Source organism: Pipistrellus hanaki, assembly GCF_964339955.1.
Source record: "Pipistrellus hanaki genome assembly, chromosome: 1".
Lineage (NCBI taxonomy): Eukaryota > Metazoa > Chordata > Mammalia > Chiroptera > Vespertilionidae > Pipistrellus > Pipistrellus hanaki.
This window is the reverse complement of record NC_140503.1, coordinates 144,012,902-144,039,725: the sequence shown is the minus strand read 5'-3', so window position 1 is coordinate 144,039,725 and position 26,824 is coordinate 144,012,902. Positions and strand designations below refer to the sequence as shown.

The window sequence follows — 26,824 nt, the reverse complement described above, 5'->3', positions numbered from 1 at the left end:
TCCTTCGGTTGATCTTTTACCCCCCAATCCTACCCTACCTTCCCGCTGTAGTTTCACAGTCTGTTTGATGCTTCTTTGCTTGGATTTTTGTTCAACAGTTTGTAATCTTCTTTATTATCCATAAATGAGTGTGGTCATGTGGTATTTATCTTTCACTGACTGCACCAAGAATCGAGTATCAGAATCTCTGTTGCTTTGTGTGGCCTCGTGCTGAGAATCAGGGTCCCTGTATATGCATGCGCCAAGAATTAGAGTCACTGGCTCTTAGTGTGATTACACTGGGAATCAGGCATCCCAGGAGCACACAATGAGAAACAGAGTTAGGTCACTGGTGTTCAGTGCTGTCTCTCGCTCTGAGAATCAGGGTCCCTGGGGGACCAGTTGTACAGTCATGCTGCGTCAGCAGGAGGTCCACTCATGCGCTGTGGAAAAAAGACTTCTGTGTGTGCTTGCCCAGAATCAAAGTCAGGTGGCACTGCCACCCAGTGTGGGTGTGGGGTTTGGTCACCTGATTGCATTGCTGGCAACAGATTCCCACTGTCTGGGTGCTCCTCGGCTCAAATTACCGCAGTGGAGCTGCAGCACCCTGTGAGGGGCAGGCCTAGCAGTTCCTATGTTGCTGTACTGAGCCTGTGGGGCGGGGGATAGGCTCTGTGACTCACAGAAATCTGCAGCCAGGATGTCTGGATTCTTGGGGTCTGTGAGTCTGCAGCTGTGGTCTCAGGTTGCTATCCCCAGTGGCTGTAGGGTCCCAGTTTGTGACAGAGACCATATTGGATGGTGCTGAGGCCAGGAACCTAGTCTCAAGCAGGTCTGTTTTTCAAGATGACGTGGTGTCTGTGACTGTGCTGGCTGCCCCTGTAATGTCCATGGTGGCAGCAGAGTTTCGCCATCTAAGACTGCCCGTTTTGGCAGCTCCTTGGAAGACCTGCAGGATCTGACTGTCCCTAGCTCATACACACACACACACCACATATGTCCACACACGCCCCCTTACTTTCTCACACTCTCTCTCTCCCTTCCTTCTTGCAGGTCGCCATCTTAATCTTGAAGTTGGGATTTGCTAGCTTAAATCCCATAACTGCATGCACCACCACCTGGCACCTGCCTTTAGTGTGAATTTCATAACTTTAATCAGGGTCCCTGGGGTATCTTTTTTTAGTATGTTTTATCCCCAAGTGAGGTAGGAACTAAATGAGACCAAGGGCAAAGAATGGTGGCTTCTGCAAGCATCCTTAACCCTTTCATCCTCTTCCTTCTCACTTCCCCTCCTCACCCTATTCTTTGCTGGAGAACAGAAAGAGGCTGAGACCAAAAAAAGAAGTGTTCTGGCATTTTGGCAGGCTAACCTACTGCCTTGTTTGGTCCCAGCAGCGGGGCTCGTCCACAGAGGATAAGCAGATGTGGGCAGCTCTCCTTGACCCTCCTGGGTAAAAGCTGCCTGAACTCCTCTCACTTGTGTATGGAACTCAGAAGTGACAGCCAGAGGCTGTTAAGATCTCACCTGATCTCAGACTTTTTTTCCAGGGAGTGGGCCACATCCACCCTCTGTCCTTGGAGCCATCCCACCCTTTCTCTGCATTCTAAGTAATGTCTCGACAACAACTGTTTTTAGAACCACAGAACTTCCTTTTGGAATATATTTTAGACATTATACAAGCCTACAAGGATTCTTCTACTTGAATATACTCTGGGTGATTCAAACTCTAAAATTAAACTCATTATCTTTCCACTTAAACTCTCTCCTTATCTTGTCCTCATTGTCCATCCATAGTCACTGAAACCAGAATCCTGAGGGACACCGAATATGCCCTCTTCATTTCTCACATGTGCTAAACATCTGTTTTCTTTCCCTCTTCACCTTCCCTGCTTTTGCTTTAGTGGTTATAGCTAGCATCTATTCAGTATTTGCACATTCAAGCTGCTGATATAAATACAATAAATACTTTAACTTGTTTAATCTTCACACAAGCCTACAATTGTTATCATTCCAATTTCTCAGTGAGGAAATTGAGAAACAGAGAAGTCAAGTCATTTTCCCAAATGTCACAAGAATAAATGGTAAAACCAGAATTTGAAGGATGGTTGTTGGTAAATCGAGCGCTCTCTGCTATAACTGCTATAACTTCCTGTTTTAGCCCTCATTGGTAACTTCTTGTATTATTATAGAAGCCTTTCAATTGGTTTCTCTTTTCCTGTCTCACTAACTCTTTCCCAAATTCCAACTTTCATATGATTGAGTTCCAGACTAATCTCTCTGAAAGACAGTCCAACCATGCTAGGCTGCTGCCTAAAGCCCATCAGTGTTTCTCCATCACCTTCAGGCTGGAGTTCCAGCTCCTTGCTGATACACAAGTCCTTCTGGACCTGACCGCTTGCCGGCCAATGAAGCCTCTTCTGAAACCTCCCACAGACATGGCATCGGCAGCTGTATGAGCCCACTGGCAGTCTCTGAACAGAGCTTGCTCCTTCAATGTGTCTCTGTGCTTTTGCCCTCACTCAGCTCCTATTTCAAAGGCGGACTATTATGGAAATAGCTCAGAGTCTTCAAGAACAGAATGGGCCAATACTGGTTTTCCTCAGCGGATAGAGGCTGGACGCGAGGACTGAAAGATCCCGGGTTCAATTCCGGTCAAGGACGTATACCTTGGTTGCAGGCTTGATCCCCGGTCCTGGTCAGGCACATGAAGGAGGCAAATGAATCAATGTGTCTCTCTTACATCAATGTTTCTCTCTGTGTGTCTCTCCTTGCCCCTCACACTCTCTCAAAAAATTAATGGGAGTGGTCAGGGACAAGAGGGAGGTGAGGGCATTCGTGGGGAGGGGTGGGGGATGAAAGTGGGGGGATGGGGATGGGTGTGTGAGACCTTAATCAGTGAAGAAATTTTAAAATAATAAATAAATAAATAAATTAATTAATTAATTAATAGAAAATATCCTTGGGTGAGGATTAACAACAACAACTAAAATCATATGTGGACAAACTTTTCTGTTAAAGATTATATTCAGCTAAGATACTTACTGACTTCCCAGCAGTTGAAAAAAAAAAAAGAGCAGAATAGGTGACTCTCTGTGTTTCTCAGCTCTATTGACATTGTGTGGTAGATGAGTTGGCTCTTCTCTCTCCCTTCCTAAGCCCCTTGAGGGCAGTGCTGGATCTTTGGGTATGTGGTGGCTCCCAAACTGCTTGGTGCATGACCGTCACTCATGAAATTGTTGCCAGTTAAGGACGAAGGGAAGACTCTACTTCTTTTAATTGGATGCCATTTTCCTAGGACAAGAAGATTGCTCTACTATCATTTGCTTACCCTGTTTTACTTCCCTGAGGGGAAGTTCATCTTGGAGTGGGGTCGGGATAATTCAGAGGCCTCTTGGTTTGGTCTGGCACATCCTGGCATGGACATGCTGGTCTGGAGGTAAAGAAGAGGTGGGCCAGCAAGGGGAACAGGAATATATTTACATCAGGGAAGGGAGCAACCTGCAACACAGGAGTAATGACACCAAGACAGAAAATGCACTCAACATCCTTGGGACTTATTTTTAAAAGAGATGAATAGGAAATTTAAAAGGGCGCATTCTTTTTTCCCCCTCCTTTTGCATGCCAGCCAGTGCAGAATGTCAGGTGGTAGGATTTTTAAAGAAGCAGCACACCACAGTCATATTTATTTTAGAGGATTCTGGTGCCTTTGTGACAGGCAGCCAGAAGTGAAATTACCTTCCCTGGTCTTGGCTCAGTCCCTTCACCACTTCTAATCATCCCTTCCAGCCCACATACATTAGATAGAGGAGTTGCCCTTCACCGCTAAAGAAACGCAGCCGCGAGTTATGTTACCGTGGAAACGAAATCTTTTTTTTTTTTTCTTTTTTTTTTTTTTTCTGCCAGACACATGGCTTCATCTGCACTGTTATGAAGCAGAATACATTGGTAGGGCTGGGAGGAAATCAAATATTCTGCCCGCCAGTGCTGTAAGTGGCCTTTGGGTGAATAAATGGCTCCAATTAGAGTACTTACATACCTTTTAACTTTAATAATTATGATTAGAGCCCCGACAGAATTTTACTTGGGAAAGAATAAAACCTTTGACTGCGGTTAAGGGGAGATATACATTCTTTCAAACAAGACCACTGTGTTAAAGAAAATACAAAGGAATTTACAGTTAATGGTTTCATTGTGTGTGAAAGAAATGTCTTTTCCTTTGTTTTTTGACTTTCTGACTCGGTTCTGTTGTGGATTTTTGAGCGTGCTTACCTCTTTCTTTCTTTTGTTTCTCTGCTGCTTTGTAGTGAACGCACATGTTGTGCTGGGCTGTGTACACTCAGAGCCTCTCTCCGGACTCGCTCCTGAGCGTCCTCAGCGCCTGCTGCTCACTCCCACTGCCGGGCCTATTCCTCCGCCCAGCCAGGGGCCTCACCCCATGTGCCACCTGGCTCTGTCCCTGGGAGGCTCTCCGCATCTTTTGCCCAACTAAATTGAGTCCCTATCCTATTTTATAACGGCTCTGTTTCTTACTGGGTGTATCGCTGTCTTGAAGAGCAAATCTACAAGACCTACATTGCGAGAACCAGCAACTCAGTACAAACCCAGGAACAAAACAGAATTCTTCATACATCCATTCCCAAAGATTCTCACAGCTGCTAAGTTTCTGAAGAAGTCAGCACACACACACACACACACACACACACACACACACACACACACACTCTACAATCACAGGGAAACCCCATATAATGAAAAGGCAAGAAAAGCCTTCCATTGGCTGGATATGAGTTAGAGAAGGAAGGACTGGTGTTTTAGTTCTAGAGATAGTAAAGCAACATTAAGAGACGAATGACATTAATTGAGCAACTTGTCAATGCCGGGCACGTTTCACATCCCATTTAATTCTCAAACTCATCTCCAATTTTACAAATGATGGAATTGAGGTGGAAAGAATTTTTTAAAGTCATTCCTCAAGTCACCACACAAATGCTACATGACAGTGATTTCTGATTCTTTCTAACTGCATCACTTTGTATAGTGTCCAACAAAGCTCTGATGTGTGGAGGGATAATGTTGAGAGAGAGAGAGAGAGAGAGAGAGAGAGAGAGAGAGAGAGGGAGAGAGAGAAGGATATGGTCTCTAATCCTGGCTTTGCAACAAAAGACATGAGGATCAAATGACAATTTGTGAACACAAAATGAAGAAATCGCCTGCTACCTATCATCCTAATATCTACACTAATTATTCCACTAACACCAACCATAGCAGTACTGGACTAGGAATAAGTTCCTGGTGCTAGGATTTAGGGAAAATCATTTATTTCTTTTAAACTTAGATTTGTCTCTTCTTAGTTAATAAGGGCAAATAACCTCTTACTATTATCTCTTCATATATACAGAGAGTTGAGCTGTTAATATGAGCAAAACATATTGAAAATACAAAGGGCATTTATATTTCTGAAGGATGAGTGACTAGTTGTTAGTATAATAGGGCCAGACTAGTAAGTCCATATTGCTCCAAATCAATTCAGCCTAAATCATTATCAAGTCCAAATCTGCAATGCCTTTGAGAGCAGACCCTATCACATATTTTTTTGAGTGTATCCCAAATCAACTTAACAAGGTGCAGGGTAGGGTAATGGATACTTACCACACATTTTTAGGTGAAGGAGTGGGTGATTAAGTCAAACCATTGTTCAATACCTACTTGAGCTGTCAGTTAGAGACCCAATTTTATCAGAATATCAAAATAACTTCTTAAATGCCAGGACACAATTCGCCCAAGTTACTTTATGAAGCAGACAGTCATAGCCCTTGTTTATAGTATTACCCTATTAACATTATTTATTATGCCCGTTATTTTAACAAAACTAATGGCCAAATCTTTTTATTATAACATTTAAGGAAATACTTTATTTAAACTCTCTTGCTTGCCTTTCAGAGAACCTCAGGAAATGTTGGTGGAATATATAAGAAAATGTCATTTCAGTGCCTAAACCATCACTTCCCATACTTTCATTAAATAACAATAGCTGCTCTATGTTGAGCATTTACTGTGTAATACTGGACTCTGAGCTACACACACACACACACACACACACACACACACACACACACTGTGTCCTTAATTTTAATAAGGACCCTATGAAGTTGGGTCTGATATTGTTCTCATTTTCTAAGTGAGGAAATAGGCTCAGAAGGCGAGAATAAATTGTCCAAGTCACAACCTGTCCACGTTGGCAGCACAGGCCAATCCGGACCCAAACAGACGGGCCCTCAAAGGCGGCTCTTCGCCAGGCTCCTGCACACCAGCCAGGTGCACAGTTGTCGCTGAGAAAACCAGCTTTCACCGGCCGCCTCCCTCCCTTATGCTCATTATCCTTGGCTTATAAAAGAAGGGAAGGGAGGGAGGGAAAAAGAAGGGAGAGAGGAAAGAGGGAGGCAAAAAGGGAAAGAAAAGGGGGGAAGGTCAGTAATGTCTCCCACCTCTGCTGGATAACCCTGGGATAAACTGGCACCCATCCAACTAGTCAGTGTTGCTGAATAATAAGTATGTGACGTCCCCGTGGGGTCTGACTTGATATCATTTTGCCTTTGTTTTGCATTTGCCAGGAGAAGTGTTCCTGCAGATTAAAGGGCCGCTGGAAGACACTTACAAAATCTACTGTTATCACCACGACACAGCGCACAGTGTCCTGGAGTCCTATGAGAAGGAGGAGGAGCTGAAGCAACAATTGAGCCTCTGCGTCCAGTCCTTACAGTAAGGCGTTTTCCAACAGCGGGCTCCTAGCAGGGGACATTTTAACTGGATGCAGATGAAAGAGCTCCCGTGAGCCCAGGGCTTCCTGGGACTGGCTGGCGGGAAGCTCCACTCTGCGTTCTCTTTGTGAAAAGCTGGCTCGCCAGAAACCCTGACTGACTTGTTTCCCCCTGTGCAAAGATGACTAAAAATAACGTAGGAGAAAACTCGGGCTCTGTGGAAATAGAATAATGCAACATCGAAAAGTGAAATGTCCCAGCCAGTGACTGTCAGTGGTTGAGCATTGACCCAGGAACCAAGAGATCGGGGTTCGATTCCGGGTCAGGGCACATGCTGGCTTTGCAGGCTTGATCCCCAGAAGGGGGTGTGCAGGAGGCAGCCGATCCATGTTTGCTCTCATGTTGATATTTTTTTTCTCTCCCTTTCTCTCTCTCTAAAAAAAAAAAAAAGAAAAAAAAAGAAAAAAGAAAAGTGAAATTTAGAGAAGAAAAGTCCCTCCTTAGAGCTGTTACTTGCCAGCTCCACATAGATGGAGGAATGTGTGAGACAACACGTGGCTCTGTGACCCCTGGGGAACATGTGATAATAAGTCAGCGGCATGCCCATGGCTCTCTAGATGGCCTTCGCCTTCCCACGGGGGGGAGACTGGCGAATGCTGTTAAAGTGTTCAGCCCTGCTAAAGATTGTTTCTGGAAAACCAGTCATGCCTTCCTCCTCGTTCCTAAATTGTTAGTGGGAAGTGCCACATTATATATATTTATCTAGAAGAAATATATATGCACTATAAAAATCTGAAAAAAAAATAAGAAAACATGGATAAGATAAAAACCCTTGCTATTCCACGAATTACCTCCTCATGAAACCATGTATTAATAACCACAATTTGCATTTTCTTCTGATCTTATCTATAAGCATACATGTACACATGCGTTGAGGGTGATTATTTTACATGAAATTGGTGTTTTATTGTATATGTAGCTTAAAGCCAAAATGTCTGCCCTAGCCCACATCGTACCCAGTGGTTCTGTTGTGGTCTTTCATTTCTCAGGATTACTTCTTGTCAAGTGGTTTTGATTAGGCTGAGGATTAACCAAACAGAGAGAGCTATGGTGCATAAATCAATGCACACCAGCCAGTCTGCTGGTGCATCCCCTTATACACACACTATTGTAGAGGCCCAGATGGGGCTTCTGAGAGAGTACAAAAGGCTGGTAGCTGAATTAAAGTGAAACCAGGAGACCAAGTGAGACTACTCTAGAGAAAGTCTTTGCAGATGAGAATTGGGACAGAAAGTGGGTTTAAAAACTAACTTTATTGCCCTCTACTGGTCATTAAGTTATTACAGTTCTTTAACCGTTTTCTGTCCCTGTTGTGGAAAAGAAAATATATTTAAGTCGCTAAATCTAAATTATTTACTTAGTGCTTGTGATGCACCAAGCATCATTCTGGGATGACTGCTGAAAATACAAAAATAAAGAAGTCTTAGATCCTGCCCATTAGGAGGTCAATATGATCAGGTAATTACTTTTTTTTTTTTTTTAATCTTCACCTGAGGATATTTTCTCATTGATTTTTAGAGAGTGGAAGGAAGAGGGAGATACAGAGAGAGAGAGAACATTGTTGAGAGACACATCAATTGGTTGCCTCCCAGGCCCCGACCAGGACTGGGGATCAAGCCTGCAACCAAGATACATGCCTTTGACGGGAATTGAACCCTGGACCTTTCAGTCCCTGGGCTGATGCTCTATCTATCCACTGAGCCAAACTGGCTAGGGCTGGTCAGGTAATTCTTAAAGATAATATGTAATGAGCAGCTCCAGTTCATTATTTCTCCACTATTTGAAAATTAGTTCAATGTTAGCAAATCAATTCACAGAAACCTTAAAGTTTGAAGTTGTATTTGTAGTAATAAATTAATATATTAAGAGAAAACTCTTCTAAATATAAAGATACTTTTTTATTCCTAGGAAGAAATAATGGTGTTACCCTGGATGTGAATGAACACCTTTTCTATCTGATCCAATAAATGCCTATATGGAGCCATTTCCCTTCCTCAGCTTTCAGAATGAAAGAGAGAAATCTTATGGTAGCCGAACAGCTAACGACCATCAGGCCAACTCCAACCCCAGGAATGGCGCTCCATACTGGGAGAGGATGCCGTTTATTACTTTGGCAGGTGCTGTTACCAGCTGCCCAGAGGTGGAGCTGTCTGCTCAGAGGGTATTATTCGTGAAGCTTTTGACTCCTAAGAGAAAGAGATTGGCCCTGCCAGAATAGTCCACTAGGCAGTAGCGCTCCATAGCAGACCCCTTAAAAACTAGCTAAAGCCAGAGGCTAATCTTCAAACTCCATAAAGCCCGGATTACTAAACATTACTTTCAGACCCCCAAATGGTTTATTTGATCTTTTTCTGAAAGCCCCAAGTTATTGCTCTGGTGGTGTCCCAAATCTCATGTATTCAGCACCAGTCTGGTCTTAGAGAATAATTTCAGGCACTGGAAGGTGCTAAGGTTTAGAAAGCACAAAATCCAAAGAAATTATTATTGGCAGGGCTATTTTTAAGGGAAAGAAAGTCAAAATAAAGTAGCTTAAGTTAGAGCTCTTTTTCCCAAAAGTTGCCTTTCCATGAACATAAAGTTAATGATTAATTATACTGGCCTGCCTGAAGTTGGAGAGCAGGAGAACTATTGACATTACTATAAGACTGACCTCCATTGAGCTAAGCTTTAAATTCTGAGAAACAGGTTTTCAAACAGGTTTATAGGCCAGAGAGAGCCTGGAACACCCAAGGGCTTGGTTTCCCTCGCCAAGTAATCAGTCAAAGTTAGCTGTGACTGTGGCTGTGCCTTTTCCCTGTGGCTAAATAACAGAGCCCAGTGCCCAGTTGCCATTTTCTAATGAATATTAGGTGCGGCCTCCATTTTCTACCGTGCAAGGGATATTAGAGTAAGTGGGTTTGAAGCCCTGTCCATGAAAGAAGTGGTTTCATGCTTCAGAAGTTAAAGCGGAATTTTAAGAAACTTAGGTTGCATTTTAACCAAAATTAAAATAAGTTTATTGAAGGCTTACTAAGTATTTATTGAGACTGCTATATAATGTTGAGAAGTCACTTAAAAAAATATATATGCATACGCATAGGTAAACAAAACCATTGGAAAGTTGAAGGACAATGCCAGAGTTAATGTAAATAACACACCAGGAGCTGTCACTGGTCAGAGATTCAAGACTAATTTCCAGGAAGATGGTAGAGAGATTGCTTGGTTCTGTAACAGATGTGAGCTCATAACCTTTGGCTATTCTCTGAAGCCCATTTTTTTTTTTAAATATATTTTATTGATTTTTCACAGAGAGGAAGGGAGAGAGATACAGAGTTAGAAACATCGATGAGAGAGTCATCGATCAGCTGCCTCTTGCACACCCCCCACTGAAGATGTTCCGCAACCAAGGTACATGCCCTTGACCGGAATCGAACCCGGGACCCTTCAGTCCTCAAGCCGATGCTCTATCCATTGAGCCAAACCGGTTTCGGCTGAAGCCCATTATCTTTCAAAAGAGAAAATAACATTTGTATCCAGAAAATGGTATTGAGTCTCTTGGGAATGTTAGGGCAGTAATTTTTGGTGTGTGTGTTCCCCTGTGTCAGATTAACCAGGGATGTACACTAAATGTGCAGACTCCTGAACTCTGCTCCAGACCAAAACAACAACAATGATAATAATAAATGAGATGGCTGAGGGTCCGATTCAGGAATCGGCACATAAACCAGTGTTGTACCGAGATTCTGTGATTCCCAAGGACCACAGTGGAGCCGAGTCCGATGCAAAAAACAAAAGAGCCTCTTCCGTGCTAGCATGGGCTCTGTCATACTCACGCCGACAGCATGGGGGAAGAGAGCTCGAACTTCGACAACTCAAGGGGTTCTATACGGTGGTGATGTCACTGCTTTGGCTGACCCTGATTGGTTGGGTGAGGGCTAGGGTCCAGTTGGAGGATAGCTCCGCCCTGCCCCACAGCACAAAATGGGGTCAGGAGTTAGCCTCGCCCTGCCCTGTCCTCTCACCAGTACCCTCATGTGGTGGGCACTCAGTCAAGACCTACTTGGAAGGAGAAATGGCCTCCGTTCTCTCTCACGGCTGCCCCAGAGGCACCTGGGCTTTTTCCATAACTACAGATGCAATCTAAGCAGTGATGGCAGGGTTTGGAGACTTTAAGGCAGAAAAGAGTATAACTATCCAGAAGCACAGCACCACATCTGCATCTGTAGCACACAAATTGGAAACTTGCAAGTTTTTACTTATTCATCAAGGAGTGCTTACATAGTTGCATTAACACTGTATTAATGCAGTCTCTAAATTCATGGAAGTTATTTGTTAAAGATCTACTTACTCTGTCTCTTTGGGGCAATTTAAGGTTTCTCCTCTGTACGAGAAAAGTGAAAAATAGAATAGTTCTAAATGCCAGTGTAGCTATAATTAGCACAGAATGTCTGCGGCCTCCTTTTTCTGTTTTTCTTGTTGTAAATACCGCCAAATCCCTGCTGCCTTTCAGAGGCCCTAGAGATCAGTGTATTTTGCATTAATAATAATAATAATGAATGAAGAGGTTTTTCCAAAATTTTTGGTAGCTGGAAGACACATTTCTAGCTTCACCTCTAGTTGTTATAAATGTATTTTCCTAAGTCCATCATCCATAGAAGGAAAACTTCTAACTTACAGTCATTTGGATGTTTTGGCTGATCATATTCCAGCAAAAACTTCTCCATTCAGGGGGGACGTTAAAAGTTCACACAAGGCAAGCTAAAAAGGAATAGCTTTCAATTTGTATTTCTAAATATTATTCTAAGGGAGTGTCCCACATAAAAATTAAAAGCACTTTTGGAAATTCCTTCATTGCCTTGTTATGTGGCATTATGTTTGAACTAATGAAAGACAAATCTGTAAGGAATAGTCACATAAAAACTTCTATTAATTGTGAGTCAAATTATAATAAACCCATGAGGTAGGAGGTGTGGCAGTGGACATATTGAATTAGTTTATCCCACAAGGGGAAAACGATTTAACTTTCTCCTGAATTGTCCTTGGCTGGGGTTAACTTCTAGGAAACTTTTATCCTAAAAGAGAGATTTAGAAACAGAGAGAGAGAATAAAAAGATGTGATAACGTAGGACCATTATGCCACTACACCAACAGGAAAAATGTGTTGAAGATCTCTGAGGTTCTTTTTCATAAAATGTTATACTTACATTAAACACAGCTTTTAACTTGTTATGATATTTAAATTTTATTTGAAATAAATAAAATAGTAGAAAAATTTTCCATGTTGTCTCTAGGAGAGAAAAGAATAATATTTTCTGTCAACTTTAAAGTATTGTTTTGGTTCCCAAATTATCAACTTTGTCACTTGTTTGTTTCCATAGAAAAAATACATTTTTATTTTTAGTCAACTTCACTCCCAAATGTTCTGAAGTATGATCCACAGCGCATACGGAAAAAAACAAAAAATCCTCATTAGAAAGGGAGATAAATTGGGGGGGGAAATGTGAGCTTAAAGGCAGTAGTGAATGGAAGGGAACATTGGGCAAGGGGTAGTGGGAGTGCAATTCTTCATGGAAGTAAAAACATTCCTCAAACTTACTGAGTTCAGCATAGGGATTTATCACTGAATATTTCTCCATCACTGACTATGAAAATATGATCTACAGTTATGGGATGGGCTTAAAATGTGTTGTATACTGAAAACAATGAAACCAATTCTATAAAACATTCACACAAATGACTTATTGCTTTATTTTATGTAATAAAATTTAAACAATTTTACAATGCTTGTATATTACCTCACATATTTACATAATTTTACTTTTTTTCTCTTCTCTTACAGGAACATATACATGCAAGAGTAAGTATTTTTATCTTAATAATAAAAATCAAATGTAAAAATCATGAGGAAAAGCTGTTAATATTTCTGTACAAATCAACACACACACATGCACACTTTGGGAGATGCCCATTTTTATATAAGAAAAGCATGTTTAGCCTAATACTGAAAGGATGATGTTGACATACATACAAACTCAAATTTATAGGACTTGAAAAAACACATGCTTGGCTTAGTGTGGTCAGCAACTATGAAGGTCCTGAGTTCCTAGCCTCTCTCTCTCTCTCTCTCTCCCTCTCCCTCTCCCTCTCCCTCTCCCTCTCCCTCTCCCTCTCTCTCTGTGTTGTATGTGTGTGAATTCTACTCTGGAAACTTTACATTGATAAATACAAAATTTACGAAGTAAAAATTACATTAATTTAACCTGTAAATGCCTGTCATTCATGCTTTGGTGCACCCAGGTCTCTCACTTTATACGTTTTTTTCATCAAAGGAAAAAAAAAATCCTTTGTTATAAACAGATATGAATAAGTTTGTTCAGTGAGTTTCCAAACCACTTGAATTTGAAGATGTGGGTAAGAGGACAGAGGGCTTTTTGCTTTTTGGTCCGTCCACACACCAGGGCCTTCCTGGCTTCTCTCCCATGACAGTTGATGAGTTTGGGAGCGGGTAGAGAATGGGGTCTCATTATAAAGTCTGTGCCTCTGGCTTCATGGTACTACCTTGTTTCCCCGAAAATAAGACATCCTCCGAAAATAAGACCTAGTGCATGGAAAGGTAAGATATCCCCTGAAAATAAGACCTAGCGCAATTTTGGGAGAAAAAATTAATATAAGACTGTCTTATTTTCGGGGAAACAGGGTAGGAGTGGAGAGTCACTGAGCTAGATGAGTACAGAATGTAATATGCTGCAAATTCTGCTTAGATTTCTTTTGCTAAAGCTTAGATGTTTATAAGCAAAAATAAAAAAATAAAAAATGATAATAATAATAAATAAATAAAAATGAGAAAGAGAGAGAGAGAGAGAGAGAGAGAGAGAGAGAGATTCAAAGGAGGACAGTGAGAGATTAATTTATTTTAATACAGCTCGCATGCATAGGCCGCTCCATACAGAAAACCTGTAACAAGCAGTACATTGTGTTGAAACACTTGCTTAAAAAATTGCACTAGCTTTTGAGCCACTCCTGCGGCGTGGGCGTTACCAGGCTGTGTGTGGCCCCTCTGGCCTATTCTGTGCATCAAGAACTGAAAAGAGGTCGCGTATTCACTGTGTGTGGCTGGACGAACATCAAAGTCATGTCTGCCCTGTCTTCCTTCTTGTTTCTCTCGCGGGGGTCAGGAGGCACACGAGCTGCAACATGAAAGGGTAAAAGGCCGCATCGAGTGCTGTGTAATTGTTCAGCTCCTGAGCGGCTGAGCCAGGAAGGTTGAAGCCCAGAGTGCAGTTAGGAGGGGAGGTTTTTTTTGTTTTTTTTCTTCAATATATTTTTATTTCAGAGAGAAAGGGAGAGGGAGGGAGAGATAGAAATATCAAAGATGAGAGAGAATCATTGATCCGCTGCCTCCTGCATGCCCCTCCCCCGTCCCGTCCCCCCCCCCCCCCCCTCCCCGCCCCAAGGATTGAGTCAGCAACCCAGGATGGGGAATCAAACCAGGGCCTCCTGGCTCATAGGTCAATGCTCAACCACTGAGCCATGCCCAGCAGGCAGGGCTGTTTTTTTTTTTTAAAGGTTTAAAAACCAATCCCTTATAGAAAATAGAAAATTTCTGTGTGCGTGTGTGTGTGTGTGTGTGTGTGTGTGTGTGTGTGTGTGTGTGTTTAATCTACATTTTAAAAAGTACAGAGAAAGGCAAAGATACCTAAAACTTCTAAAGTAATTACTTTGGATTATAATCTTATGTAAACATTAAAGAATCAAAGTGACAAGAATCAAAGATTCTCCAACCAAAAAGTCACCCTCCCTAAAAAGCATCTGACACAGTCTCCTGTTATAAAGCAAGAAGAACATGCCTATTCTATTCTAAATCTCTTCTCAACGGCAGTGTTGGATTTTCATGTTTTTACACTTTTCTGTACATGTTCTCCGTCTGGCCAGCTATTCCAGCCTTTGGATCTCAGGGTTTCTATTTCTCTCAGTATGTTGTAAGTTACTTTCTCTTTTCTTGAGCTTTGTATTTTTACAGTTATTGAGGAAACACTGCAAAATACTGTAAATTAAAATGAGGACAGTAAAGACAATGGGTGGTCACATTCCACAGTTAACCATTGTAACATTGTTACAATGTGAATTTTCTGACTTTACCGCAATATTTTTCTCTACCTACAAACCTATTAACTGAAATAGGACACCTATGTATGTATTTTTTGTACGTCAATTTGATACATTCCAGTCATTTTTCTATGTAGTAAACATAAACCCCCATCACTTTATGACTGCACAATATTCTACCTGATGTACAGACCACAACTTAGTTTACCATATTCTTATAGATTCTTGAGTAGTGTGTATCAGTCCTGTAAAGTTGATGCTGTGTGTTCATTCTTACACATGATTTCTGTACAATAATTTGATTATTTTCTTAGTATGAATTTCTAAAAGTGGGATTACTAGACCAATTACTTATTACCAGAGAATTTCAGAAAAGTTGAACTAATTTACACTGAGTGACCAGATTATTATGATCTCTGAATGCATAATAATCTGGCCACTCAGTGTATATACTATATAATAAAAGGCTAATATGAAAATTGTCCCCTTGACCAGGAGTTTGACCAGCAAGCAGGACAGCCAACTGTCCATGTTCCCTCCCCTTGGCCAGGCTGGCCGGCCCCCACCCATGCACAAATTCATGCACCAGGCCTCTAATCTATATATACTGAGTTGCCAGATTATTATGCATTCAGAGATTATAATAATCTGGTCACTCAGGGTATATTCCCACTGCCCACATGTGAGTTGTCCATTTATCTGCTACTTGCCAGCCCTAGATATAATTAATATTTGTATCCTTGCAACATGTGGCAATGTAATAGACCAAAAATAGTAATGTGTTCTTTTAATTTTCATTAATATTAATCTTTAGTATTTTCATGAATGTGTAATCATTTTCATTTCTCTTCTAATGAATTCTTTTTATTGATTGTTCACTTTTATTGAGATGTTCATCTTTTTCTAATAGATTGATAATGGTTCTTTAATTAGTGAATGTATTAACTCCTTTTTGTCTTATGTGCTATAAATATTTTTCCAGTTTTTCATTTGACTTTTAACATAGTTTATGGCTTATTCTGTTTTGTTTTTATCTGTACAGTTTTATAGAGTATGTTTTTTAAAAGATTTTCTGTCTTATTTTGAAACTCTAAGAATGTTTTCAAAGTGTAATCCTTTGATTTCTACAAATTATTGAAGCGTTTCATTTTTAACATTTAAAATCTTTAATGTAGCTATAAATGGTTTTGGTGTAAAGAATTTTTATTTTTTATTTTTTCTATGTGGCTAGCTAATTATTACAACACCTGATATTAATTTTTACACTAAGTAGGAATTTCAGTTACTGTGTACATATTTTCATACAGACCTGTATATATTTCTTGATTTTCTCCTCTGTGCTAATCATCTACCCATGGATGTACCCATAGCAAACTGCTTTTGTCTTTGCAGCTTTATGTTTTAATACCAACTCAGCACTCTTCATTTCAGAATTTTTTAGATAGTCCTGCATGTTTCTTTATTTAAAAAGTTTCTCTTTTGTTAAAATTATATATGTACCATGGTTTGAAAAGGGAGGATTTAAGAAAAAATAGCAGTCAACTTCCTTCCTGCTGTTAATGCTCTTCATGGGAACACACCTTTTAGTTGACTCTTTTGGAATTTATCCTCCTGACTCTGAAAACATGTTTGGTTTCACCTATTTGAGTATTATGTATTGACTTTTCCCTGTAGAAGACAATAATTTATCTCTCTTTTCTACCCCATCTCCTCTACACACACACACACACACACACACACACACACGCACACGCACACGCACACGCACACGCACACGGACACATTCTTCCCACCTCTCCATTCTCCTTATGTAGTTGCATTATAATTTGGAGGAGAGGAATAATCGGTGTTGGGATTATTATATCTGAGGATATCAGAATAAGTTCTTTTCAGAGCTAAATCTTGGAATAAATGATTACTTGTCTTTTGAGTTAACTGTTGTTTTTCCCCTCTTAGTTTTCTTTCTGCTAATCATTAATGCCAAACTCACAGCCAGTCATACTTCAAGACACCCAAATGCATTCTGTGTACTACCACTTCCACCTTCCTCAGGAAGCTTCTCCCAGGGCCTCTGGCCCGCTGGTTTGGACTAGTGACGCAACTGTCTTTCAGGAATTCCCCTCCCATCATCCTGGAAATTCTCTTTGCCTCTTTCCTGTTTTGTGGAGGATTTCCTACAATCGTTTCTTCTATTCATCAAAGAATAAATGGGAAGTAAAATTTTGAGAACTTTTAGATCCAAAATATCTTTATTGTATCCTCACTCTTAATTTATAGTTTGAATTCTAAACTATTGAATTCTAAGCAATAGAGCATTCCAAATTGAATATCATTCATCTTCGAATGTTAATGGTAATTTCTCATTGTTTTCTAATTTTCAGTGTTGCCATGAGAAATCTGAAGCTTGTTTGGATTCCTAATCATTTGTTTATACCTGTTTGTTTATATGTTTCTCTGAAGGATTAGGGGAACTTCTCTTTGTCCCCAAGACTCTGAAGTTTCATGAATCTCGGGGTGTGAATCCATTTCATCCATTGCTCTGGATACTCAGTGAGGTCCTTTAACCTGCCAACTCATGTCCTCTTCTCAAGTTACTTCACGGGTTATTTCCTCCCATATGAGCTCTACTCTCTTTTTCTCAGACTCTTACTATTTTGATATTGGCCCTCCTAAAACAGTCCTCAAATTTTCTGTATTTTTCTTTTATTCTCAATCCCTTTATATTTTTGTTCTTCTCTCTGAAAGTTCCTGGATACACACACACACACTGTGAGTTTTTATTTCTGCTATTATCTTTTAATTTCCAACAGGTCTTTCTTAGTCCTTCAGATGATTCCCTTTATTTGTATGGCACCCTAAAAAAAGATAGTTTTTTAAATAGAGTTTAAACTAGTCCCTTCTTATCCTAATCCCCATCTCCTCTTTCTACTACCATAAATTCTCAGGAACTCTAATTAATGAATTTTTGGAAGAATAATTAAGTTATTACCTATCCATATTTCTGGTTCTCTGGTCTGCTATATCAATTTATTATTCATTCATCTTCTTTACATCTTCTAACGTTTACTGATAGTTCTGTATTTTCACAGCTATTTTTAATTTATGGCAAATGTTATTTGGTTGTTATTAGTAGCAATATACAGTTTCCTCTAAAATTGACTTAATGTGTTTTAAAGGGAGAATACTATACATTGAAAAATCAATCCTAATGTAGTTGGTTTGTGGCTACTGTAAATTAAATTTTAAATTTCGGATACTTATGGTCATAAAATAGAGGAAATTCAAACTAATATGATCAATAGTTACATGATTATTTTTCCTTTCTCTCATTTTCTCCCTCTAATTAAGAAATACTGATGTGCCTCAGTGTTGTTTCCCATCACAGTTTTTACATTGCTTAAATGTCATTTTTATTTTCATTGTGGAACTATTTTCTTGTATTTGATGTGAAGCTTTTTATAGCAAAACTGGATGTTGCTAAGAGAAAGCAAAGCCAGCTGTGTTTACTTGATTTTGTCAAGTCCCAATAATAATTTCCAAGGAGATTAGTGTAGCTACTTGTGGTACCAAATACTTGCCAAAGTATTTATGATAAGAGGGAGGGAGATGAAACAGAATTACAAATTAGTAACCACCTTAGTTTTCAGCTCAATATATCTGGAGAGTTGTTACATTCAGCTACTTTGTGTGTGGGGGGGTATGTGGCCATTGGCTGCTTGGCTGAGCTGGGTGGTGTCACACATGGGATGCACTGCCTCAAAGTTATCAGAACTGTTTTATTGGGAGGGTTTAGATGGGTGAGCTTTGTGGCACCGAATGCCTGGGGTGTCATTATCATAACACATCCTCTGTTTTCTTACCCACGATGCTTGTGTGATGCGGGTATCAGAACATCATTGCTCATCACTTGGGCAACTGTCCAAAGTGCAAGTCTGAAGACAGAAGAGGGCTCTTTGCTTTTGAAAGAGCCTTTTTAATATTTGCATTTGTGATGCTTTTAAGAGGAAACAATAATCATTTATCATTGTTATCATTGTCATTTGAAACATAAAAGGGAGAGAATAGAACTTGGATGCCAAGGAGTGATGGGAAAAGAAGTAGTGAAGGGCCTACTTTGGTTTTTGACAGATCATAAAGAAGAAAGGGAAGCTCAAAGAAACAAGGGTATGCTTTAATATATCTGGGGAATTTAAAAATAAAAATATATATAACAATGGACCACACTGATAAACCATCTTATTAAAACTGAGTTTTCTTATTGAATTGTTGACTTTATTTATATTTTGATAGTATTTTCAGTGATTTTTAGCAGATTAAATAAACTAATACTTGGTGATGGTTGAGAAACTTAGGAGAAATTCTGATCATATTCATATAGAGAATATGTTTTTTTTCTAATTAATACCTTCTATATTTCTGACTTGTTCTTATTTAAGGGAATTGTCTACTTAAGTCTGCATTGTTGTATTGTTAAAGCATCTTTGCTTAAGAAATGTGATAAAATGTGTTCTTCATAGCAAAGGTTCAGCTATTGATACAGCATCAGTTAGGAAATATGTTTTTACCTATTATTTTTTTTAGTATTCATAATATTTGTATTTTCTTTCATCTGCTTCACCTAGTTCTCTTGGAAACCAATAACATCTCTCTCTTTCTCTCTCCCTCATTTCTTTTTTGCTATCCTGTCTCCTTACCTCATTTCCTTAATAGATTTGGTGCTAATGGGTAGAAAGTACAAGATAAGTCATGTAAAGCAACCCTTTACTCCCTTGAAAAGCTTTTTTATTTTGGTTTTCCTGGAAAAAAAAAAAAGCTACTTTTTGGCCTGCTTCAGTTTTTGTTTTTTATCATGGTATCATCATTTGCTCAGCACTTGAACAAAATTCCTCAGGTTATTAGGATCATTGGAAAATTTGGGAGGGAAAATAAGTTCAATGTAAAATAAAAGCACATTACAAAACATCTGAGAAATCTGTTGCTCAGTCTACCAATATTCATTGAGAGAACACTGTATGTATGTCATGCTGGAGATACAGTGTGACAGAGAAACTGAGCATAAACTACCAAATAGAGAAACAAGATGGAAGTTTTGATAGTGACTGGTGTGTGTGTGCGTGCACATGCGCACAGGCACATTATGCACATACACATGACAAAGTTCCTTAGTTTCTCATTATTCAAATGAAGAGTTCAATTAGATGGTATCTAAGGTGACTTCAGATCTTTTCTTAAGAGGCAACTTTTCTCATTTTGTTCAGTGTTTTGTTTTGTTTTTAAGATTATTTCATTATTGCAGTCGTGTGGTCTATCCATATTAGTACTTAAAAATAATAATTGAAGAATGGAAAATCCACCTATCAGTATTTGAAAACAGTGTCTGTATTTCTCTACTAAATACAAACAGAAAGGAAAGCAAGCAAATATATCTGTTCACCAGAAGGGACTCGAAGTATGATTTTCATCCATGTTTCATTTACAATGTCTTTTTACTTGACTCTTTGCACAGAGGTTTTTAGAAACTGCTACTTTCTGGCTGAAAAACGAATGACAGTGGCTTGGACGATGACATGACCAAGCTTGTAGGCAGGCATGAGGGCTCACTTATGCATAGCCATTAGAAGATTTGCTGTCTAAGAACAAGTCCACACAGCCTGTCATTGTAGGACAGCCATGGTTAGTGACAGTGATGCTATTAATAGTATTCAGAGAACTATTGCATTTCTTATAAAACTCCTTTGGGGACTGATAGATGCTCTGAAACAATATAAAGGCAACTTCTCAATTTGGTAGAAGGGAGAAGTCAGTACTTTCTTTTGACTATAGTTGGCAAGTCATCTGTTTAGATGTTAAAATAATGAGTTGATTTTCCTCACTAGTAATCAGAAAAAATACCATTGGTAAAAGAATTTTTCTTGGTTGTCATGGAAAAATGCATTCTGACATTGTTCGCTTCTCACTATTATCATAAAGCCTGTAATTAACAAAAACCTGGGAATGGGACATGGGTGGAAATGATGCTTTGAATCCTTTTTGGCGGATTTTGTTTTGTGTGTGGTTGTGTTTTGTTGTGTTTTGTTGTGTGGGTGGTGTTCTTATTTTTATAAGTTTTTGTTTGGTGGTAGGATCTTTCAGTCACCCACTTCTCTTGCTTTCACTTAGAAGCTGTTCATAGCCAAATGGATGGTGTGGGGAGGAAAAACAGTTTCAGGATTTAACATTAAAAAAATCACAAACCTTAAAAGGAGATAATAAAACCAATGTCCGCGAAACTGACATTACTTATCTCTGTTGTAGAGGCAAACCGAACCTAACTAACATGAGCTCCTTGTTGATCAAACCAATTCAGCGAGTGACGAAATACCCCCTCTTACTGTGCGAGCTTCGCAATTCCACCCCTCCCTCTCACCCGGACTTCCGGGCCCTGGAGGACGCCTTCGCTGCCGTGAAAGACATCAACGTGAACATCAATGAGCTTAAAAGACGGAAAGATTTGGGTAAGAAGACACAGGATGAATTCGGTGCTCTCCTCCACTGGCGTGCTCTGTGTCTGTTTCTGAGAATCAGCATGTCTGCACAGTTAGAGCAGTGGGAGTAGTAATTAGAAAGAGTGTGGCTCCGCCCTGCAAGCTGGGTTCAGAAGAAGATCATACAGCACAAAAATGACCATTAAAAAAAAAAAAAATCGGCCTGGCTGTTGTGGTTCAGTGGATGAACATCAACCTATGAACCATGAGGTCCCTGGTTTGATTCCTGGTCAGAGCACATGCTTGAGTTGCAGGTTTGATCCCCAGTTGGTGGTGTGCAGGGAGCAGCCAATCAATGATTCTCTCTCATCATTTCCTCTCTGAAATCAATAAAAACATATTTTTGAAAAATCAAACAGGCCTATACTTAACTTCTTGTGACCATTGCATGCCTGATGACATGTTGTGGGCTAGAGACACCCATAGCCTCTAGTCCTCCCGTGTCTATGCGTGTAGTGAGAAGGAGACCGGGGATGGCCGGTTAGCTAGAGCGGTGAGAAGCTACCGTAGAGCCAGCAATCAGAGGTGAAAGGTGCAGATCCAGGTGAGGGGCGCCCGGGAACACTTCAGCTCCCCTGGTTCCGGCACTAAAGAAGGGACATTTGGGGGCAATAGTGGTTCCACTGAAGTAGCAAGTGCATTTCTTTCTCACATCAACTAAGTATCATTAACTCTTTGTTAGCTGAGATGTAAAATTAGTGTCTAACATAGAATGTAGATTTCAAATCAGGAGGCACAATTACACCGTCCCTGTAGTAGAGCATTGAGATAGATTGTGGGTTCTCTCTCAGTGGGATTTGTTCCCATAAGTTTTTCTGGGGTTTGTTTTGTTTTTTTGTTTTTGGCTTTGTACTTTTAACATCAAATCTCACTTCAACCTTAAAATAATGGTAGGACTTTGGATCCAACTGGTCCAACCACTTCACTTATTTTTGTTATTTTAGTTTCTAATTTTTTAATTCAAAAAATGGTATGTATTTGTATTAATACATTATAAAGAAGGGCACTGAGTAAAAAGTGAAAGTTGCAGAGAAAAAGACACCATAAACACAAGGAAAAGACAGCCCATAGCCACAGGATTACTATCTATTGATAGAATATATTATTATTGATATTAAGTCAATAATAAAAAAAGTTCACAACAAAAATAAGCATTTTACAGAGAGATCAATAAAGTCTTTTTGTGTATTTTTTGTTGTTGTTATTGTTAATCCTCACCCAAGGATATTTTTTCTGTTGATTTTTAGAGAGAGTGGAAGGGAGGATGGGAGGGGAGAGAGAGAGAAACATCGATGAGAGAAATACATCTCACATCGATTACTTGCCTCCTACATGAGCTCCCCACCAGATGGGATCAAACCTGCAACTCAGGTATGTGTCCTTGACCTGTAATTGAATATGTGAACTTTCAGTGTTGCAGGCTGACACTCTAACCACTGAGCAACACCGGCTAGGGCAGAAAGACCAATATATTTTTAAATGCTAAGCTTCACTAATACTCAGGGAAATGCAAATTAAAATAATGAGATATTATTTCCAGCCTATAATATTCGCAAACATATTTTTTAAAGCCAGTTTAAAATATATATATATATATATATATATATATATATATATTTTTTTTTTTTACAGAAAGGAAGGAAGAGGGATAGAGAGCCAGAACATTGATGAGAGAGAAACACCGACCAGCTGCCTCCTGCACCCCCCCGCCCCCACTGGAGATGTGCCCGCAACCAAGATACATACCCTTGACCGGAATCGAACCTGGGACCCTTGAGTCTGCAGGTGATGCTCTATCCACTGAGCAAACTGGTTTTGGCAGCAAAAAGATTTTTAATGGATAATGTTAAGTGCTGAATTTCAGTCTGCAGGTGAGAATGTAAATTGAAATCACCACTTTGGAGGTCAATTTGATAATTTCTAGTGAAGTTGAAGATTCACACACCCAAGACCCAGAAAATCAATTTTTACATATTTGAGAAACTCTTGCCCATAAGTAACTAGCATTGTTCATAATAGCAAATAAATAAAAAAAGAGAAGAAAATGGCTTACATATTTATTCAGATTATGGATAAACTATGTATTATACACTGTGATATCAAGAGAATATAAATTATAAAAATCAATTGGATAAATTAAAAAATGGTATTTAAAAAAAATAAAGTGACAGAAGAATGTATGCAGTTTGGTACCATTCTAATAAAGACTGACATGCAAAAGAATACTATGAATTGTATGACTGCAAACACACAATGAAAGCATAAAATGGACACAGATATAATAAACCCATTTTCTCTTTTTTAAAATATATTTTTATTGATTTCAGAGAGGAAGGGAGAGGGAGAGATAGAAACATCAATGATAAGAATCACAGATTAGCTGCCTCCTGCACACACCCCAATGGGGATAGAGCCCACAACATGGGCATTTGCCTTTGACCAGAATCGAACCCAGGACCCTTCAGTCTGCAGGCCATCACTCTATCCACTGAGCCAAACCGGTTTCGGCCATAAACCCATTCTTAAAGATCACAATTCCTGCAGGGATTAAAGATGGGGTTCAAAGAAACTTCACCTGTTAGGTAATTTCTTTTTTAATTAAAAGATTGAAACAAGGCAAGATTAAGATTTGACAAAGCTCAGAGACAGAGATAATAGCTGTTGTATTATTATTTTCGCTTTTGTGTTTGCTTAAAATATTTTTAAAGTTTTAAAGAGAAAAGCTTTTCCTCTCCCATGATTCTAATTTGCATAGTTTTTAATCAAGTTTTCTTCAGACTTTCTATCTTTTTTTCTATTCTCTTTCTTCTTACTCTCTTTCTTTTCCTTACCTTCCTGCAACATGCATAATACCACAATTTGCTGGGTTCTTAAAAAACGTAATCATATGTCATGAACATTCTTCCAGTTAATGTGGCCGTTTTAAAAAATATATATATATTTTATTGACTTTTTTTCAGAGAGGAAGAGAGAGGGATAGAGAGTTAGAAACATCGATCAGCTGCCTCTTGCACACCTTCCACTGGGGATGTGCCCACAACCAAGGTATATGCCCTTGACCAGAATAGAACCTGGGACCTTTCAGTCCACAGGATGACGCTCTATCCACTGAGCCAAACCAGTTTCAGCAGTGTGGCCTTCCTTTTAATGGTTCCATAGTATTCCATTTATAAGCATGTCATAATTTATTAAAATATTCCTCTATAAACTTTTTAGGTCCTAGATAAACTTTTAGATTGTTTCCAACATTTCACTATTAGAAAAAAAAATGCTGTAGTAAACCAAACTTTGTATGCATATGAAAAGCATGGTTATAGTCTATGAATATTTTAATTTTTATAAGATTCTTCCAAATTGTTCTGTACTGAAACTGTGTTAGTTTAATCCTCAGCAACAGTATATGATATTGCCCATCTCTCCACACCCTTACCAAACAGGAATTTTAGGAATACTTAACATTTGAACTGTATGAGAAGTAAAAATGATTTTAAAGATAAAAAAGTAAAACAGCACAACCAGCATGACTCGTGGTTGAGTGTCTACCTGTGAACCAGGAGGTCACAGTTCGATTCCCAGTCAGGGCACATGAACAGTTGCTGGCTCAGTTCATGGTGGGGAATGGGGAGGAGGGCTGTGTAGGAGGCAGCCACTCAATGATTCTCTCTCAAAATTGATGTTTCTATCTCTCTCTCCCTCTCCCTTCCTCCCCTTCCTCCCTGAATCAATAAAAACATATATTAATTTTTTTTTAAGTAAAGCTCAGTTGGTTGGAGCATCAGCTGCCAGTATAACAAATTGTTTTGAGTTCAATTCTCAGTCATGGTACATACCTAGGTTTCTGGTTCTACCCTGGGTCAGGGTTCATACAGGAGGCAACTGAACAATGTTTCTCTCTCTCTCTCTCTCTCTCTCTCTCTCTCTCTCTCTCTCTCTCTTTCTCTCTTCTTCCTCTCTCTCTCTTTCCTTTTCCTCTCTCTCTCCCCTCTTCTTCTCACTCTAAAATTGTCAATAAAATAAAATAAAAAGTGAAGCTCAGAGAAGTGACTCAATTTACCCCAAAACTGTCTGCTAGTAGAAAGCCACTCTAGGGCCTGAGGACTCCTTGGGTTGGCTGTCTTTTCATTAGTGAGGGCTTGATGCTTCAATCTGGAGATGCCAGAGGGTAAATGTATTATCTGAGAAGAGAGGAAGAGCTTTATTTCAGTATCTGGGTTACTTTTAATGTGGGAGGTAAGTGAACTTGGGCTTCTGAGGCTCACACCCTCGGACAGCAGTTTTGAAGGATGCGGAGGTGGGCAGCTGCAATTATGATTGGACAGTGGGGATGGAGTTTATGGCATCTGCTACAGAGAGCCAACCATCATGTGGATTTTTATCTTAAACGTAAATGTCGATCTTGAATGCTTGAGTGAAACACGCTTTCTATGCTGCACAGGCCCAGATATGTCATTCTTTTGTTTTAGTTCTAAAATACAAGAAGAATGATGAGGAGGAATCACTTAAAGATAAGTTGTCGAAACTAAGTATTCACTCAATTAGCAAGAAATCAAAGAGAGTGACAAATTATCTCAAGATTCTGACCAGAGGAGAATCACAGGTAATTTTTCTTCTTGGGCCACATACATTTTTCTGGGAACATGAGCACTGGTATTTCTGTGAGGTTTTGTCTTGTTGGTACACAGCTGTTTCTAGAACACTGAGAATCAAGGTAATTGCCCAAGGTTGCTATGCTGTTCCTCTCTCCTCTCTCTCTCTCCCTCTCCCTCTTCCTCTCTCTCTCTCTCTCTCTCTCTCTCTCTCTCTCTCTCTCTCTCTCTCTCTCTCTCTCTCTTTCTCTCTCTCTCGGAGTGAGGGTGGGTTTGACACTATCCTACTGTGGTACTTTCACTCAGAAGCAGGCAAAGCAGAGATAAGGACATACAGACAGAGCTCAGCCAGGGCTGCCCAGGAGTCCTGACCCTCGCCATCATCCCGCACATGATCTCACCGAAGGCAATGCCCTTCTTTCATCCTGTCTTGTTTCTGCTTTTTAAAATCTCACTTGCCTCTAGGGCTCCCTTGATATTCATTTTCTCTTCATTTCACCTGGAGCAAACAGTGCTTAGTGCCATATTTCCCTGCCATTTGTCTCCTTCCTCTTGCCCTCCCCGCTCCCAGGTGCACATTCTATTGCTAGGCTATTGTTTTGTGTCAGCTGTTTAGCCTGACTTGCACCTTGTTCACCTCGACCCCCAATACCTAATAGATGAAGTAGCAAAGGCTCTTAAACACTGATGTGCACAGAATGAGCGGGGGAGCTTGCTCCAAGATTCCGGGGCTCTACCTGGTTCAAGGGTCCCCCCGAGAAGTCTGTTTTTACAGAGACTCCAAGTGTTTTGAAGGGAAATCACCCTGAAGTGTGTGATCCATGGGACAAT

At 39.8% G+C, this 26,824-nt stretch overlaps 1 protein-coding gene across 1 annotated transcript in view; it reads left to right on the top strand.

Annotated features, from left to right (window-relative positions):
* The window catches only part of ARHGEF38 (Rho guanine nucleotide exchange factor 38), a 120,763-nt gene that overhangs the window by 74,684 nt on the left and 19,255 nt on the right, over window positions 1-26,824 (top strand). Inside the window, exons 4-7 of the mRNA XM_084889463.1 lie at window positions 6,592-6,739; window positions 12,617-12,634; window positions 21,178-21,377; window positions 25,871-26,004. Of these exons, the coding sequence (XP_084745589.1) occupies window positions 6,592-6,739; window positions 12,617-12,634; window positions 21,178-21,377; window positions 25,871-26,004 (500 nt within the window). The remainder of the gene's footprint in view (window positions 1-6,591; window positions 6,740-12,616; window positions 12,635-21,177; window positions 21,378-25,870; window positions 26,005-26,824) is intronic.